We start from the raw sequence: 19,851 nt of genomic DNA, 5'->3' as shown, positions 1-19,851 counted from the left end.
TTATTCAATGTGAGCTACATTTTTTCATTTTATACAATTTACCAAAATCTCATCCATTCTTTTTTTTTCATTTAAACACTGCCTGGCCCATTAGTTTTAGCCTCTTATTGGCTAACTCTCACATCTTGACTAACCCATATCTAATAATCTGTACGCCACCACGAGGTTGTGGCTTATCAGCATGAGTCTAGCCAGCATCCGCCTCGGGTAGGGGAATCATGGAGTCTTCCTGACTCTGCTTTCTTTCTCCTAACATTCTGTTTGGTCTACTCCATCTATCTAAAGCCTGCCCTATCAAAAAGCCAAGGCAGTTTCTTTATTAACCAATGAAAGTAACACATAGACAGATAACCCTCCTACATCATTTCCCCTTTTTCTGTTTAAACAAAAAAGAAAGGCTTTCACTTTAACATAGTAAAATTATATATAGCAAACAGTTATAAAGCAAGAATTACAGTTACAATACCTAGATTCTAGATTTCTCTCTGCCCACCAGCCTCACCTATCCCTCTTCTGCCTAGCTATTGGTCAGCTCTTTATTAGACCAATCAGGTGCCTTAGGCAGTCAAGGTGAAACAAATGCAGCATAAATAAAAGTAATACATCTTTATACAGTTAAAATAATATTTTGAAGAATAAACAAATGTAACACATATTTGCCTAGTTAAAATAATATTCCATAACATGGGAGAGCCCAGCTCACTGTGGGCAGTTCTACCCCTGAGCAAGTGGCCCTGGGTGGTGCATAAGAAAGCAGGGTGAGCACACCATGAGGAGCAAGCCAGTAAGCGGCAGTCCTCCATTATCTCTGCTTTGGTTCCTGCCTTGGCTTCCCTAGTAATGGTCTGTAACCCATGAGTCAAACAAACTCTTCTTCCCTAAGCTGCTTTTGGTTATGGTCTTTACATAGCAATACAAAACCAAACTAAGGCACATGTCCTTTTCCACACACATAACTGGGCTTATCTTATGTACTGTATGCAGAGAAATATATGTGATTGTCCCTGAAACAATCTGTCATAGCAATAGCAAGACTGCTCATCTAATTAGAAAATATGGTACCTCTGCTGGACAGTCTGCTGATAAATTCAATGAGCAGAAAAACCCTGCCAACTGAAGGAAGTTAAACCAGATTTCCTTCAAGGACAGCCAGCCACGTGCAACTGACAGAGAAGTCACAGCAGGCACTGGTTCAGGAAGGCCACCATGTTGTCCATAGGAATAGCATCACCATGGCCTTGGAGGCTGTGCATCTGGGTCAGCTATAGGAAGTCTACAAGGAAGCCAGAAGCTGTCGTGCAGAAGATGATGCCTCAAAAGCAGTAAGACCACGTGACAAACAGAGTGGGCAAGCACATTGTGCACAGCATGCTCACACAGGAGGCAAAGGAGACAATGGACACATGCATTCTAGAGCTGAGATCACTCTCAAGGAAGGCTCGATCACAGCCACTCTCCGAATGCACTGATCTCAGATTTAGGTGGTCACGGAGTGAATGGAAGCTGGTCTACATGAAAAGGCTTTGTGTCTCTCGCTATGGGCTGGCATTTCTAAAAAGGAAAGGTTTGGGCTTGGTAGAGTGAGATAAAACACTCTTCTGGCCAGTAAATTTTTTTTCAATCATTTTTCAATCATTTCAAGCATTTTGCTTCCAACAAGAATAAAGCTGGACAGAGAACAGAGCTAATGCCCTTTTGTGAATTGATCTGAGGCATGTAATTGTCCCCCAAACTGGAGGGACAGTCACTATTAAGGAGGCATCGAAGCGTCTGCTTACCTGAGAATGCAAAAACTACCAGGTACTGAGTTGCTAGAGTTGAAATTCTGGGAAGTGCTTGGTTTGAGGGTGAGCACTGTGCAAGGGTAAGGCTCATGAGAGTGGCCCCACTCTTCTGTATACTTTCCCACTCTGAACCCCAAATGCTTTCACAAAGATGATAAGGAGACGTAAGAGGAGACTTCCTCAATAGTCTGGCTGGGAAAGAGGAGAGAAGAGAGAGGAACAACAGGCCAAAATCTGCCAGAGCATTCTTTGTTTTTTACTTTATTTTTATTTTATTTTATTTTTATTTTACTTTATTTTTATGTGCACTGGTGTTTTTCCCGCAAGTATGTCTGTGAGGGTGTTGGATTTCCTGGAACTGAAGTTACAGACAGTTGTGAGCTGCCATGTGGGTGCAGGAATTGAACCCTGGGTCCTCTGGAAGAGCAGGCAGTGCTTTTAACTGCACACCAGCCCAGAGCATTCTTCCTCTGAGAATGAAACTCAATCTGCAGGGAGCACCTGAGTACAGTGGGGAGCCTACACTGTGGCTAGGGAGGGCACTTTGGGAAGGCTGCCAGATGAGATCCCCTCCCACCAACCAACCGCTGCCAGGGAAGGGGGAAGGGCTTGCAGTCACAGAGCAAGGAGGGAAGTGAGGTGACAGTGGCAGCTCAACCTCTACAGCAGGAGCAGAAAGTCCAGAGCCAGAGCCAGGAGGGACTACTTCCCCTCCCCCCACCTCATTATCTACTTACAAACACTGTGTTACAAACAGGAGGACCTAGAAAGGGCATGGCCTCTGCAGAGCACCACAGAGTGAAGACCCAAAGCCAAAGTCACTAAAAAAGTGAAGCCTCTGGTGTCCATAGCAACAACAAAAGCCAATGGTAGTAACCACAGCAACAATAAACATCAAACAAAGCCTGATTCCTGCCTAGATTAACACAGATCTCCACAATAAAGTCCTACCTACTTAAATTTCTGTTGCTCTAAGCAAATGTCTGGCTTTCAACAACAATATGCCAAAAAGATGAGAATAATTTCTGGGAAGATAAAACAATCATCAGAACAAGACACCAATATGACAAAGACGATGACACTATCAGAATTTTAAATAACGTGTGACAGTGTTAGAGACTCCAGTGGAAAAGGTGGACATCATCCAATGTCAGATAGGTAAATGCAGTAGACACGGAAATCATAATGTTCAAAACAGAAGTGCTAGATGTTAAAAACGAGGTAACAGAAATGAAGAGGGCTTCAATGTAGTGATTACTAGATGAAATAGCTGAAGAAAGAACCAGGCGACCTGAAAATAAGAGCAAGGAAGTCATAGTAACTACAAACTCACAAGAAAGTGAAAAACTGGTACAGCTGAGAAACATACACTTGCATGACAGGGAATCCAGAAGGAGAATGAAGAGAGGCAGCCGGAATATTTGAACAACAATGGGTAAAAGCATTTTTAAACTTTGTGAGAAAACACAAAACTATATGGAAGAAGCTTAAAACTACTAAGCAAGGCAAGCAACCTAACAAATAAACCACATCTGGATGAATCGTATTCAAGAAGGTAAGCATGAGGCAGTCTCGAAGAAACTCCTCTGGTCAGCTGTTAGAGACCCAAGTCCTTATGCTGAAACCCTAATTCCAATGTGCCAGTCAATGACCTATGCCAGTGAAGGAGTTACGTAAGAAGCAGGGAGGAGTAGATAACCCGACAGGAAAAGTGTCCTCCTAAGATACTCCAGAGAGCTTCCGGCTCTCTCCCTTATGAACCTGCACCAGAGAAAAGGTCCTGTAAGGACACAGGACTGAGGCGCTCTGAAAGGATGCAAGCAGGTTAGACGCTGAAGGACTCTGCCCCACAGACTGTTACAGTTCATAAATATACGACAGAGATTAAGAATTTAGATCTGTACAAAGAAATAAAGAACACTAGACATGGAAGGCAAAACCCAACAGTCCTATCACTAATATCACGAAGAGACAAGTGTGTAAGTCAGTTCAGCAAGGCACTAGTATTCGCAGAAGAATACAAAAAAAATACGACACCCACAATAGCAGTCACCTAACGGGAGAGATGGCATGAAATCCAAGTACGTAAGGCTCTCGGATGATATGGGAAGTACGTGATTTGAAGGTGGATGGAGATTATTAAACTCTAGATAACACTAAAAATAATCTTAAAAGGGAAATAAGTCACGCAGTAGAGGAGATAAGGTAGGATCATAACGATGCCTATTAAAATCAGAGAAGAAAGGAAGAGTGAGAAAGGGAGGACAGTACCACAGTTGGACACAGATATTTCAATTCACTTATGCCAATGTCACTTGTAGGTTAACAGCATAAAATAACAAAGACGTTTGCTAGCAGACAGATCCCACATCAGATACTTATAGTTTGCTTTCTGTCCTGATAAACACCGTGACCAACTTTCTTCCAGAATACTGAAGAGGAAAAAACACTTTCAAACGCATTTTGTGAGGCCAGCCTTAGTCTAAACCAAATCAAAGGTGATACAAGAGCAGAAAATATTGCCAATATTCCTGATGAATATCACCTTTTAAATCTCTAACAAAACAGTAGCAGACCAAGTTCAAGGAAGTATCATACACCACAATCAAGTAAAATTTATTCCAGGAATGTAAGGACAGTTCAATCTATACACATCAGCAATTATTATTATTATTAAAATCTCAATAGATCAAAAACAATTAGATAAAATTCAACATCCTTTTATAATAAAAATTCTCAATGAATTGACTATATAAGGACTACTCAAGGATGACAACATATAATGAGCCACAGGGAACAGAACATCAACAGCTTAAGAGGTCCCAAATGAATTAATACATCTGAAATAGATTTTGAGACACAGTTTAGGCTAACCTTCAACTCTTTATAACAAATTATATACATTTGAACAGATGGGAGTTAAGGTTTAAATTGTCAGCAAGGACATTTGCAAGCAAACAAGATGGATGGCTATAATAAACCCTCTGGTCCTGGATTAGAGCTGGAGACCTCTGTATGAGTTCACTTTAACTGTATATGAGGGAATGGTTATAATCAGTTGTATATGCATGGCATTATGTATGTATGTGTATATATACCTATCATCTGTCCCTGTCTTCCAACATTCCAGAATCAGGAACGTTCCAGGAGTAACTTAGTGCTCAGTGCCCAGATCTTCTTTTCCAGATACCATATAGAACTAAGGCATCTTAGAAAAAAATGTCTGATCCTGTGGCTTGGCAGTGAAAATATGAGAGGAAAAACTCCAGAGAATAAGGTATCCAGAAAGCACAGAAGAATGGAGGCATAACTAACCAGGAGCCAGCCTCAAAGAGCTACCAAAGCCAATCAAACCATAATTTAAACAATAAAGTTAATAACAGTATTTTTCATCATCCAAAGTACAAAATAAATATACATGAATCCATAGTTATATAAATGATGACTGAATAAATAAATGAAGGAAGCATTTTATTTACAAAGTTCCTAGTATTCACTGTAGGTTCTCCTCGAGGGAAGGGATGGAACTGAACTGTTCCCTCTCTCTGCCCTGAGAGAAAACTGGATTTAACAAATCTCTTTCAGAGGGTGGAGTGTGAGGAGGAACAACCGGGAACTCAGTGATGAACCCTGTTAGGCACCGGCTACCTCAAGTCATCAGGTAGCCGTCAGAGATACGCAGCCGTCATCTGGGTCTCGTGGACAACGCTGCCACGTGTTTAAGAAGGACCAAGTGTCACTTCACAAAGCCACTAGTGAAGAGTAATTGTCAGAAAAATGCCATACACACATGGAGGGATGTTTCTTAAATCTTCAGAAAAATCAGGACAAATGAGGAAAGACAGAAACTGTCACAGCCCAGAGCACACTAAGGGGACAAGACAATTTGCAGGGGTGTGACATCCCAAAGTAGCTCTTGAATACTCTTGGAAAAACAATGTCTGCAGCAATGTGTTCACTCTCGCTGCTAACGAATGCTTCGTGGTGACATTGGGTAGCATTAGACAAGACATAACAGCACGATACTATCCTTACAATTCTTCTGGAAATCTATATTAATCCAAAATAAAGATTTTTAAAAGAATATCATTGCATATATTAGTTAGGAAGCCCCAAAGAATTCTGAATATACTCATGGCAGAGTCTAAAGAAGAAAAAGAAAACAGTTAACAGCTGTCTGGACCTACAGGCAGATAATGGTCACTCTATTAAGAGAGATGCGCACAGAAAAAGGCCCAATGTAGAGACGCCAAGATGCTAAAATAAAGAGGAGTTAATTCTTAGTGCTGAGCTCAGATATTTTTTCTCTTCTTTGTATTTCTCAAGTTTTCTACAATGAGCAGCTATGAGAGACACATTTGTTACACAGTATGGTTTTTTACAGTTATTTTGTTGTTTTACAGTAGTATGGCCTCAAATTGTTTCATGATATGTTACAGGGTGTTTTATAAAAAATGGTCTGTAGTCAGATATGTATATTGACTTTGGCATAGTGTGTCTCTTTTCTGGAGACTCATGTCTGGTAAGATGTCAAAAGTTTTGGGAAGTCAACTAATTAAGGAACTTTGTTTATCTTAAACAGCATTTTCCAAAACCATCTGACTACCGGATTTACACTTTCTCAAAGCGGCTCGCTATTTCAGGAGTGACTGGGATGGCATGGAGTATGACACATGTTGGGGAATGTGTTTTAGAATAGCTCACCAGTTTTTAAGGGAAGAAACAGCTGCTTTTAGAGATTTCTTATGTTGATTTAGCAAGGAATGAAAATGCTTCTACTGTCTCAAAAATCTCTGTGGAGTTTGCCTCGTGTGACTTCTTGACTCTTTGTTCTGTGTGCTGCCTGACACGGCAAATCCTCCAGTGGGTAAGGTCACGTCTTCTCAGCTAGCACTTAACAACTTGCTTTCCAAGTCCCCTGAGGCACATCTTCTCCTAATCGCTCATTGCTCTAGTCACTCACCACATCTGCTGAGCGCATCCTATGCCTAGGTACCCCGATGGTCAGCACACAAGCGAGTAGACGGAGCCACCAGATCACTAGCAGTCAGCCCCAACAGAGACAACTGTCTACAGACTCCAGAAAGACTACTAACCATCTTCTTCAGCCTCTTTTCCTCTCGTTTTCTCTCCAGCTGAGCTTGCTTTTCTTCTGCATCCTTCTTCTGGCGTTCCTCCTCTTGGGCCTTTAACTGAGCCTGAATGAGATGAGAAAACGGAAAACTGTGGGGAGGCAGTCAAGTACCTACCAGGGGCCAGGCCTGCCCTGGACTATACGTTCTGTGACAGGAGGGGAACACTCAACATGCCCTGTAACTTAGTTCTGCCTGGGAAGGGGACACTGCACATGAATACGGCCACTCTGCTTTCCGGATAAAATGACTATTTTCACTTCTGAAACAGAAGTCTGCTGTGGTGACGTCTGCTCAGCCCACTCCAAACAGAACTGTTACATTTTTCTTGTAGATGCAGACTTCCTTCTGACAGTAGGTCAGACTTTGGAAGACACTGTTTTTCACAAAGTCAGTGGATCAGACATCTGTCTATCTACAGTGTACTAATTGTGGTTATCTGTGACCCTCCCAGTCTGGTAGCTGTCATTCACTTTTATAACATTTCCGTCCTGTTCTACTAATGATGCTAAATACAACCTCCCTAATTTTCTAACACTGAATTCAAAGGGGTAGGCCTCCAGCCTTTCTGAAGTTGTTCTAACTCTACTATCTTAGGAGGCGTGGACAAGCAAGGTCCCAGTTTTTGAAATCTGAATAAATCACTTTTCTTGCCTCAGTTTGCATCCTGAATTTATTACCAATTTGTCTTCTTCTTGTTTTTTCTTCTTTTCTGCCAAGATCCGCCTACGTTCAGCTCGTTGAATTGCTCTCTCTTCCATGGCTGAAAAATAGTAACATCGTCCCAATATAAAAAACTTATGAAGCACTCTGTAAAATGTCTCCATATTCTAGTCCCATTCAGAGTTATCATTAGAGCTTTCTTGTAATTGAACATCTTGACATATGGAGCTGATTTAACTCAACAGGTTAAAGATCTAACATCAGCAATGATGAACAAGTTACACATTCATTACATTTTTGTCTTTATATTTCTTTAGAATATATTTCTATTGGTTGAAACAAGACAATAATCCTGGATGATGGACTTTTGGTATATGAAACTCAAATCATAATTTTAATACCTCGCTGATGAACAAAGAAAAATGTAACTACAGCTAACAAATACTTAGAGAGTAGAGAAATCCTTTTACTCTCACTCTGAGTGAGGCTCGCATTGTTCTGAAGCCGCTGTGCATGTGTGTGCACAACAACAAGAAAACCTAAAGTTGGGGTCATGGTGACTATATTTCAGTGTAGTTTTAAGACCCAGGCACCCAGATGGGCAGGAAATGGAAGTGAACCAGGCATTTGGAGAACTGGCATCAGAATGAATTTGAGTGTCAGACTCCTGTTCTTGACAGTTTATTAAATATCGATCCAAAAGAAACAAATGTGCAAGATGGTCTGATAATATGACTATAATCAGCCGGGGCTGGCGCCGGAGGGGGGCATGGGCAGCAGGAGCACTGAGTTCTGCGCGCAGAGCCAGCCAATGGTTACTTCCAGTTCCTCGGGCCGCGTTACAGAGAAGAAAATTTAAGCCAAGTTTTAAGAATTAATAAACAAGAACTCACCAAGCTATTTCTTACGGATATTAAGTGTCTGCTTTGCCACAAAAGATTAGTGGTGGTGGCACAGATGGCGGAGTGAGACTGTCCTCAAGGAGGCAGAAATAGACTAGAGGATTAAAGGAAAGAGCCGGAGAAGCAGCGTCTCAGCAATACATCTCCCCATCTTTTCTAGATTGAATCATTAAAGTCTACTTGAAAAACAGACTGGGATTCTAAAATAGCTAGGTCATTGATCAAACAGTAATTTCAAAAACTTATCACAATGAACTGGCCATCTCCAGATCAGCTTTAGTGGGCAACCAGCAACGTCTTCTGTCCTGTCAACAGACAGCTGATAACGCAGCCAACCGGTCTCTTCATTGACAGGAACTGACTGCTCTGTCTCTCAGAAGCCATTACTCCTTGCTAGCATGGCAATTTTGCCATAGCTTAAAAAAACTCAATGTAATTGTCAAAATATTCCCCACTTTGTGTGTGTGTGTGTGTGTGTGTGTGTATGTGTGTAGAGCAGTTATGTGATAAAATCAATTAGCAGAACTACTAGGTGGGTCCTGAGGAATGCCTCTACTCCCAAAGCATTACTTAGTTTTTAAACAAAGAGTTCCATGTGCACCTAAAATGCTATCAAATAAAACTATCTGGTTTATATATCTCACTACCAAAATGCTACCATTAAGATAATGCACCATAAAATGACAGAATAACTTGACTTGAATTGCTATGAACTCTTCAGTATTTTGGCACTGATGGAGCATAATGGCAGATGAACTTTACTGATGTTTAGCCTTAGTTGCTACTCAGAGTTTTCTATTGAGTAATCCCCCCATTTTCCACAATACAAATCTCAAATTAGAGAAAAATGGTGTGCCTTCCATAACTGTGTGTGTGTTTATGTGTGTGAGCACGTGAGCACCCGTGCGCATGCACACACATATGCACATGTTAGCTGGGGAAGCCACCAGGGTTGACAAAATAGAAAGGGAAGAGAGTAGTAGAGGCTCCCTGTGCATTCAGTTTCTCCCATGTGATAGAGCTTAGGTTTTCAGAAGGCTTTACCACATCTCAAAGCCTATGAGCTGGAAGCTTGCAGGCCCAGACAAATGCTACTCCAGCGGAAAAGGCCACCATCATGAAAGCCACCAGGACAGCCTTGCCTTTTAGTAAGGGATGGGGTGCTGTCAGGTTCCTTTTGGATGCAGAAAGAGAATTTCTGGAATCACTCCTACTGTCTTCACACCTTGGGGAGAGAACAGATGAACTGGAAGAAAATATGGAGAAAAAGAAAAGAAAAACAATTTAAATCAATAATTGGTTTTCTTCAAAGTCTTTGCACCCAAGGAACCCAAAGTGCCATACAAAGTTCATCTGAACTCTGAGTTAAGGATGAATTGCTATACCCAGACTAGAGTCGGCATAAGACCCCACCCTCATCTTCTGATCGGATCTAACAACTTTCATCACACACCAAGTATGTCTCAGGCACACCTGAAATTGTCTTAAGAGACTTTGAGGCAATGTAGAACTCGTATTTTAAGCCTGAAGGTACAAAATTTTACTTCGAACAAGCGAGGAAATTATCCAGCCCTGTAGCTGGTCCATGGGGTCCATGTTGTCTGCCCTGGCTTCTCAGCACTAAACTTAATCAGAAACTCAGAAATCTAGTTAGAACAAAGTTCCTCTCCCAAAGGCAGCTACCTCCCAGGGCTCACCATACAGTGGTCTCCATCTAGGCAGCCCTCTGCTTTAAATACCTATGGGTACCTCACACGGGCAAGTCAGAATTCATGAGGCTTCTTGGCTTTCTGAGTGGACAGACCACATAAAGACATGGCAGAGTAAGAGCCAAGCAAAGATATTCAGCAGCCTCTCTTTCTCAAAGGAAACACCCTCCAACAAGTTCAGGGTGTGCTCTGAGACTGCCAACCTACTTCAGAAGCTTCTGGCAGGTCCCTGGCGGTTCCTCCGCTCCTCTGGGACTGGACAGAAGGCGACTCTGTGCTGTGACTGCTGCGGCACGCTCAGCTGCCCACCGGGCCTCAGCCAACCGCTGGTCTTCCTTCAGCTGCTGAATGAGCGTCTGCTGCTCCCTGAGTTTCTTCTTTTGCTTCTCAATCAGCTGTTGCTGGTAGACATGGCGACGGTGGGAAGGCCCCTCACAAACAGACTCTGCTTCTCGGCTAGTGGTCCCAGACTTTTCATGGCTACTGGGCTGTTCAGCGGTCCTAGCATCTGGAGTCTTGGGTTGCTGTGTGCCTGGTGTGCTCCCACAGACATCTGGGAGGGGACCCTGAATATCACCCTCGGTTGTTTTGCTGCTGACCACGGGTGGCTTTTCCCACCAAGTGGGCATGGCGGCAACCTGAGGAAAACGGTAATATTCTACCTCAGTACTGATCCTGAGGAAAACGGTAATATTCTATCTCAGTACTGACAAGCTGAGAGCCTGGCTTGGTCTCATTAGTGTTGTTCTGTTCAATGGCACAAGTGTGCAACACCTCAGGTAGAGATGCCCTGCTCGCTATGTCCGGGTATCTCAGACACCACGAGCTTAGTGCTATAAGCCGCTGAGAATGTACACTGGGCTCCCCAGGACGAGCGAGCGGGAATATGGGCAGAGCTGTGGGAGCTGTTGTCATGGGCCAAGGCATCTGCAATGAGCTGGAAGGCCTGCTTCTTTGGCTTCTATGGGAGAGTACTCCGTGTAGCTCAGGCTGGCCTTGAGCTAATGACCCTCCTGCTACCCCTTGCTAAAGAGCTTTACTATATGATCATGCCCTGCCATGCCCAACCTCCTCTTAGGATTTTCTCAAGTTCATTTTGTAACTAGACAAGTTTATTTCTTACAAAATATATCTTTTTAAATGTAAAATTGACACTAAAATTTTACAGAAATCTGACCTCTTTTTTGTGGCACAGGATATATTTTTTTTTCCTCAAGAATGTTAGAAAACTTTCTTTTTCACTTTAAATACTTAGAGGCTTTCTCTTAGATCTAAACATGTTTGTATATATGTATGTCTTAAGTCTAAATTTATGTATGCAAGTCTATTATATTGCAATTTTTGGTTTTGCACAGAAAGAAAAACTTTTTGCTGACCTTTTTCATTTAAAGGTACTTACAGTAAGAACTTGGTAAGAAAAAAAGGTTATTTTCAGCTATTTCTTAAGATGCAACAGATCTGTTCTTTCAAGGCCTGTTCCATCTCTACTAAATTCATCCTTAAATAGAGTACAAGTTTCAATCCCAAGTCTGATTTTGAGGCTAATCTCCAATTCTTTCCCAACTATCTGTTTGGGGGAAGTTTCTGGAAAGCCAGGGCTATGGAAATATCTGCTCTACATAAGAACAGCTTTATCTATATACCTTGTATTAGCATACAGCGTAATACCTTTCAAAAATGTAAACTTCATTTATAGACAGGACTCATGCTCAATGACATTACCCAGGGGGAAGGAAAAAATCATTCCTAACAGCAAAACTTATTCTGGCCAAAATTCATGTAGTTAGAATGTTTGAGTCCATGATGTGACCAGCTACAATTATGCCCTGCGCAGTGGCAGGGAAAGCCATGGGCTGTCCCATGTTAGAAGCCTTCAGCACTAACAGGCACCATCCACAGGGACTCAGAAGCACTGTTCATGACGATGGAAATGCTCTCTAAGTCTTAGCTGAAGGGAGAGATGTGATTCATGGAAACTCTGACATGTTAAAGACTTTTAAAAATAACCTTTTATTTTAGAAATGTCAGTGGACATTTATTCATGAGAACCCTGCTTATGTAATTTAGCATCAAGCAGGGTAGATGTTTTAGGTGCTTTTAAACCTTGTGGTAATGACCCCTTATTAGCCCAGCAAGACTGCATAAAAGCCTTGAGTACAGCAACAAAGCTTCCTTTGGATCATGGTAACTTCTGAAGGTAACAACAGGAGAATGAAACAAAGCCTAATGGTACAGTTTGTACTTGCTGGAAAAGAGCTGCACAGCCTGGTCTACTCAGAGGAAATTACCTACCAGCTAACCGATAATTTTGAAATCTTTTAAGGCATTTAATTTGCTCATGTTTTACTGTACATCCCAGAAAAGATGGAGTTTATTTCGTGGACTATAAGGCCTATTTTAGTCTCTTATTTTTTTTATTCTATTTTTTTTCCACAGAATTATTTGCTTGATAAAACTTTTTCTTCTTTAGTTTGGAACTTGGAGACTTTTTCTGAAATATGTATATATATATATATTTATATAGAAATATATGTATATTATACAGCATTTTTTGTTTCACACAGGAAAGGTATTTTTGCTGACTTTTTTTATTTAAAGTTAACCACAGTAGAACTTGATAAGAAAGAAAGGTTCCATTCAGCTATTTCTTAAGATATAAATCTTTTCTGGGTCTCAATAGAGATGAAATTATCTAGCTAATATGAAGGTAGATAAAATGCCTATGGGAAGGGCCCAGAATGTTACATAAGCCCCAATAAGCATTCTTGGGCTCCTTCTTTGTGGAGAGTGCCTTAAATGGAAGCCATCGTGCTTGCTCAGGTAATCAGGGTATAAAGCTAGGCTGAGACCCTCAGGTGCTCACTTTAATTTTATGTGCCTGAGTTAAGCACTTAGCAGCACTTCGGGCAGGGTGGAGGCAGAGGATCCTCTCCTAAGGCTTTCTAACAAGACAAGTGCAACAGAGGAAGACAAACTGCCAGGAGTGACCTCATAAGAAATGGACAGCTAGGCAAAGCACCAAATCCAAACCAAACCAGAAAGGCAGATGAGCAGGAGAACAAACCACCTGCAGCACACATAGTAACGAAAGCATCGATATTCCTAAAAGTTTAAGGAACCCCTATGAATAAAGAGATACGTACACTAGTAGAAAAAGGAACAGGGGTGACTTACTTATGCCTGTCTTTCTATATCCATATCTTTATGTACATATGGCAATATAAAAATGCTTAACTTCACTAGCAATAAAAATGCAAATGATAAAAAACAATAAGATAAAAATAGAACATACATTCTGTCTTAAAATATTTACCCTAAGTAAAGCATTATGTGTATATGTAAAGACTAGTTACTGACGGGATGTTCAGTGAAACAGTGTTTGAGATAATGACAAACTGAAAACAACTTAAATTTCAGCCACCCATGAGTTAAACTGCTTCTAGCTCAGGTTCACCATAGAATGTCATGTATGCGTTACAAAATGATGGCAGAGAGCTGCGGGCCATAACCAGGGTCGGTACTAAGTTCACCTGCAGAAATGAAATTACTGGTGCCCCATTCCTAGAAATTCTGATTAGTAGGTCTAGCTCTGAGAGATACTTTTAATGAAGAACTATGGCTAAGATATATTTAGTAATATAAAATGTCCATGCTCTATTTAGCAAATTCAAAAGATGTTTATAAGAAAATAAAATAGTTAACATTCATACTAAAAACCAAACCAAACAAATCCCACAGAACAACCTTGCTTAATACCAACACTTGGGAAGCGGAGGTAGGATCAGGAGTTCAAGGCCGACCTTTGCTACTGAGTGAACTTTAGGTCAGCCTGTACTATATGAGACCAGGTCTCACAAACAAACAAAACCAATAAGCCTTCCTTTTCCTGATTATGGCCAGCTAGATTTCTTCAGTGACCTAGTTGAGAGAAATTTAAAGCTAAATAAAATATTAACAACAAGAAATGTATATATGCCTCAATAGAGAAAAGAATAGATAACTATACTTCCTGTCACCTCCAGATAACAATATGGAATAATAGACGTGGTTGTTTATTGAGACTGGCCTTGAACTCACTCAATAGCCCAGACTGACTTGGAGATTGCACTTACAGGTACACACCATCACCACTGATTTAAAAAAAAAATTCTTGGTGATTTTTCTCCAACCAAATTGTTGCAATTAGTATGAACAACTTTCTTATTAGAAAAACAAAAGTTAAGAATACATTATATCACAAGCTTATCCAAAAAGGAAATGTGTGAAGATCAAATGGGGGTCAAGAGTTGTCAGCAAGCTTTACCCATCTCTTTCCAAAGGCCTTTCACTTAGCTGTTACGAATCCCTTCTATTTCGTGTCCTTAGCAACTTCTGGCTAGCCCAACACTGACGTATGACTATTTAAAAAAAATATTCTGAGCAAGGACCTAATCACAGCCCCTGGCTGTGCATAAGCTTTGTGCACTGCAGCAGCCCTAACCTTTGCATAGCTTAGACAGGGCACTCTCATGCCAGCTGCCATGTACAAAGCTCAGATGCAAATCCATAACAAACATGAAGCCCAAACAAAGGGAACAATGTACCTCTCCACGTCCCACTGGCAGGTCCACCTCGGCTGTTGCCTCTGCAAGAAGACGGATACTTGATGACCCATTTGAATTGAGTTTCCCAAGGGAGGCTGCCTTCAGCAGCTCATCCATTTTCTTCCTAGTTTGTTCTTTGGCTAGTGCCAGCTCCCTCTTTATAACTTCTGAGCCATGCCACCGTTGCCATTCAGCAAAGCAGTATCGAAGAAGTTGTTTCCGGTTAAACTCGGTAGCCAGCTGCTGTTTTCTAAGAGACAAAGTATGCCCGTTAAAAAAAAGAAGAAGAAGCCATGTATAGTGTTAGCTGGTAAAACAAATGCAACGTAAGACCAAAGAAATTCCTGCAATGCTCTATCTTATCACATTATAGTAAACTAAGTAGAATTACTTTAAATTCCTCAGAGCAGACTCTAATCAAAGGCATCAATAGCTCAGCATATACCTTTAAGAAGAAAAAGTGGTTGTACTATTTATTCTAACTTCCCAATAAGACATACTGATTTATATTATATATACATGTAACTGTTGAAAAGAAGGATGTGTTAGGGAAACAGATATTCAGACAGGTGGAAATCTAAGGCAGGTAGGTTAGGAGAAAACTCAGTAGACTAGTCATATCACTTAATGAAGTCAATAATTAGAACTTATCACTGGGCGTGGTGGTGCATATCTTTAATCCTAATACTTGGAAGGCAGAGGGAGGTGGATCTCTGTCAGTTTGAGGCTAGCCTGGTCTACAGAACAAGTTCCAGGACAGCCAGGGCTGTTACACAAAGAAACCCTGTTCCAAAAATACAAATCAACAAACAGCAAAAAAGTCTTATCAAAGTCTACGTTAAACCCTGAAGATGATCGTGTTAAGGACCTGCATGGGGAGAGAATCCCGGCCGAGTTCGCATTCACCAAAGCCCTGAAGCACTAGCCACATGTGAGGACACAGGCCAGGCTCCAGCTCTCAGGGAGCTCATTCCTCACCTTTGTAAACATTAGTGACCCTGGCCGGTTGGACTAGGAGTAGATATTATTGATTTCACCATGGGAGTCAATCCCAGGAGACATCATGGTAGAAGCTGGTCAAGAATTCAAGCCTTGGGGCTGAGGAGAAGGCTCGCAGGTAATGCATTGGCTACACAAATGTGCGGACTGGAGTTCAGGCCACGCAGACACCAGGAAGGTGTGGCGGCCTGTCTGTAATCTCAAAACGCAGGAAACGGAAAGGCGGAATCCTTAGAGCAAACTGGTGAGCCAGACTAGAAGAGCGCCAGCTTCAGAGAGAGACCCTGACTTAATACAGAAGACATTGAAGCAAACTTGGGCCTCTATCTGCACATATGTAAACATCACATCTGCATGTACAACACACACACACACACACACACACATACACACACACATACACGCGCGCACGGGATTCAAGCCTAGAGATTTCTTGTATTTATGTACTGGGAGATGGGCATCACTGTGACTTTGGAACTTATTATATGATTGATTATGTGGCATCAAGTGTCCATTTGGAGACTTAAAATTCAACATTGCTTATTTGCCTTATTGATTTTATCTTGTAAACATAACTGAGTTCTCCATAGCACTGTTTGCATAGCTCTTCCTATTAAACATTATATATATACTCCGGAGTCCTATCAAGAAAATCATAATGATTTAAATCAGTGCATAAGGAGAACATTTCTAGATTTCTAGAGATAAAAAGACTTGTTTACTTTTGTTTTTAATTTATTTATTTATTTTTAATTTTTTTGATTTTCGAGACTGGGTTTCTTTGTAGTTTTTGGTGCCTGTCCTGGAACTAGCTCTTGTAGACCAGGCTGGCCTCGAACTCAGAGATCCGCCTGCCTGTGCTTTCCGAGTGCTGGGATTAAAGGCGTGCGCAACCACTACCCGGCAATGACTTGTTTACTTTTGTATATGACTATTTTGTCTGCATGTAAATACATATTTGGACCATATGCATGCATGCAGTACCCACAGATGCCAGAAGAGGGCGTCAGATCCCTCTGGAACTGTAGTTAGAGAAGGATGTGACCCACTCCCCTCACATGAGGGTGCCCCAAATTGAATGCAGGTCCTTTGCAAGAGCATTAAGTACTTTTAACTGCCGAGTCATCTCTCCAGCCCCATTTCTGTAGTTTTTAAAAATGTTTGCATGACCTTCTCTGGTTACCTACAGTAAAAAATGTTACATTGTAACAACAATATTGGAACTTATATGTAAACTCAAATGAAACACACACACACACACACACATACACACACACACACACACACACACACACACACATATTGTTTCTGATTATCTATATGGGAAACAAAGTTTCTCCAAATAGTATTTCCACTGCTACCAGAAATGCACTGCTATTTCTGTTCTAACCCAGCCCTGAGATACAAGCACCTCAGCCGCCATGGTCTCAACACACCTTCTAAGAATGCGGAGCCTGAACTCCTACTCTAACAACAGGAAGAGGAGGGGCCTTGGAAAGTTAACTAAGGAGCTGGGGGCCGCAGCCCAGTGTTCTAGTGTTCTACTAGGTCACAAAGGCTGTGCCCCTAGGAGCAGACTGATGCTGTTGTTATGGAGACGGGTTACCAATGAAAAGGGCGAGAACCCCACCTCCCAGCTGTCCAGTGTGTGCTTGCTTGCCCTTGTCATGCCAGTATTGTGAGTGCTCTGAGCTTCTAAGTCCCCAGAACTAAGAAGCAAATAAACTTCTATAGTTCGTTAAGTTATTCGGCCTATGCTACTGTGCGACCGCAGCAGAGAAGTGCCCAGGACACTTTCTGACAGCATATACCATTATATTTAATTGATCTTTATAATGGTTGATCATTAAGCTGATGATGGCTGACAAATACTTGGTAACTTCTATAATAAAAGCATATTAGAAGTCATAACAAATGTATATATTTTACTATAATGGAAATAAATTAAGTATCTAATGAGACTGACTTGATATAATTTTTAGTAAGCTAAATTGCAGGGAAAGCTGCAAAGACTAAGTAGAGAGACAAACACAAACCTATAGCTTTTCTCCATGGGAGTAAAATTCATAAATTTTAGGACAGAAGATGCTTGCTGCTGAGGCGGACTTACATCAATCTTCTCAAGAAGGATGGGTGTGAGAGGCACCTGGTGTGTTAACATCATTTTTACAGCATAAACAGCCCAAAGCAGCACTAGGCCCTTGGCCGTCAGTTCAGTTCTTTAGATATTACAAAAGCCACAGGGAAACCATCGCTAGAACTCCATCGAGACCAAGAAGGTGGGAAAGTGAGAAGAAAGGCACGCTTGTTCCGATGCTGAGAGCCATCTATGATGGCTGCACAGGAGACCTGGAGTGCAGGCAGGACTTCGTATTTGTCAGCTAAGGTGGAAGAGCAGAAAACAGACACGGAAACCAGAGAGGCTGTTTCCATGCCTGCTGCTCCGCACTTCGTTCTGGCATAGTGACAATGTCCCATATGAACCGACTTCCATATTTTGAAAAAGATTGCACTAAAAATATAGCTAGTTCTGGAAGGGAGGTGGTCGCCTCCCTTTCTTATGAAATCACCTCATTTTTCTAAACCCTTAGTGAGATGCAATTGCTTAGGTAAATCCACCTGAAGAAAAGGCTCGAGACACAGTTCCCAGGAACGATAAGGAAGGACAGAGTGCCTTACGGAAAACAGCCTGTCCCAATATGCTCGTGAGCTAAATCAGAACACTTCTAGCAAGAACATATAAATTGATCATCATAATTACATAACTGTCTGCAAAGAAAGGCTGTCTCTGCAGGCCCTAGGAGCACAAAACAGGGACGATTTAAATAGGAATTCAAGTATGAACCCTGTTGTCCATGATCAGCACCTCTACTAGTGCTTTTAGTGAGAGGTGTGTACTGTAGAACCTCAAAGTCAGGAGAACTTCAAGCAGACCTGGGATTGAGGGCAAGTGCTGATGGTCTCTGAGCTGCCGATTTGTCCTCAGGAATGGCGCTGAGAACGCTGCCCTGCCTACCTCTTCAAATGTTTTTTTTTTCTTTTGTTACCTTAAATAAATAAAACAAAATATAGAATAAAATCCGTAGATAAGAGTAATAATGCTATCGCACAGCAAGACTATTGGATATCTACACCGCATCCTAATGTTTGCATTCTTTTCTTGCTGGGGGTTCCGGTGAGCGTGTGGAGGTCAGAGGAAAACTCGGCAGGAGTTGGTTCTTCCACAGTGGGTTCTGGGGATGGACCTCAGGTCATCAGGCTGGACGGCAGGTGCCTTTACTGCCCGGGCCATTTCCGGGCCCCGTGTCTGGAATTTTTCAAAAGGGAATGGAGAGGATAAATAGCCGCGTGCCAGCGATCTAAGGGCCGAGACCTGATGCAGAACATAACAGCAGTGACAGGAGCCGCTGCATTTGGGATGAGCAGCTTCAGCAGGAACAGGCAAGAGCACGCTAATGCATTCAATAATGCACTAGGTAGCCCCCAGGGAAACAGGGGATAGAAGACAATTTGGTTTAAGGGAGTTTTTCAAGTGAGCCAGGCAGTGCGAGCCTGGTCCTCTGACAGATCCCATAAGGGGCTTCACCAGATGCAGACGCCACTCCCCTGGGAACCCGGGCGAGCACAGAGGGGAAGGCGACTGGACACGACCGACAGAACTGCTCTGTGTAGGACTGCCCAGAGACGGCTGAACTCGGTGTTAGAAAAGAAGACTTACGGACGGTCAGGGCTACAGGAGAAAAGAAGTGGGGCTTGAGAATGGACAGGAGAGAGTAAGGCAAGTTCCAGGCAGAGCCAGAGGACTGCTGTGAAGACGGCAGCCCAGGACACGTGGACGGTGGCTGGGACAGCCCAGGGCAGGTGCTTCCTAGGAAAGTCCAGACAGCGCAGGAGAACGGGACTGAAGAGCCGGCAGACGACACAGAACTCAAACCCTGCTTATTCCCCTTTTCCTGTAGAGCTGCCTGGAAATATAAGGAGAAGTGGGCACGGAGCCAGCCTGTGAAAGTGTGAATGCTACGGAAATGACACTGAAAATTTCGCTGCCACCACATCAAGGTGTGAGTAATGGAGTCCTA

The 19,851-nt window shown here is 42.1% G+C and overlaps 1 protein-coding gene across 1 annotated transcript in view; it reads right to left on the bottom strand.

Moving 5' to 3' along the window:
• Ccdc191 (coiled-coil domain containing 191) overlaps nt 1–19,851 on the bottom strand; it is a 69,009-nt gene that overhangs the window by 10,362 nt on the left and 38,796 nt on the right. Inside the window, exons 9-13 of the mRNA XM_048422595.3 lie at nt 14,774–15,023; nt 10,398–10,828; nt 9,624–9,727; nt 7,597–7,679; nt 6,881–6,982 (exon numbers count right to left, since the gene is read on the bottom strand). Of these exons, the coding sequence (XP_048278552.3) occupies nt 6,881–6,982; nt 7,597–7,679; nt 9,624–9,727; nt 10,398–10,828; nt 14,774–15,023 (970 nt within the window). The remainder of the gene's footprint in view (nt 1–6,880; nt 6,983–7,596; nt 7,680–9,623; nt 9,728–10,397; nt 10,829–14,773; nt 15,024–19,851) is intronic.

The sequence above is a fragment of the Myodes glareolus genome, chromosome 2 (genome assembly GCF_982192425.1).
Source record: "Myodes glareolus chromosome 2, mMyoGla1.1, whole genome shotgun sequence".
Taxonomy (NCBI): Eukaryota; Metazoa; Chordata; class Mammalia; order Rodentia; family Cricetidae; genus Myodes; species Myodes glareolus.
This window is presented reverse-complemented; position numbering and strand designations above follow the sequence as displayed.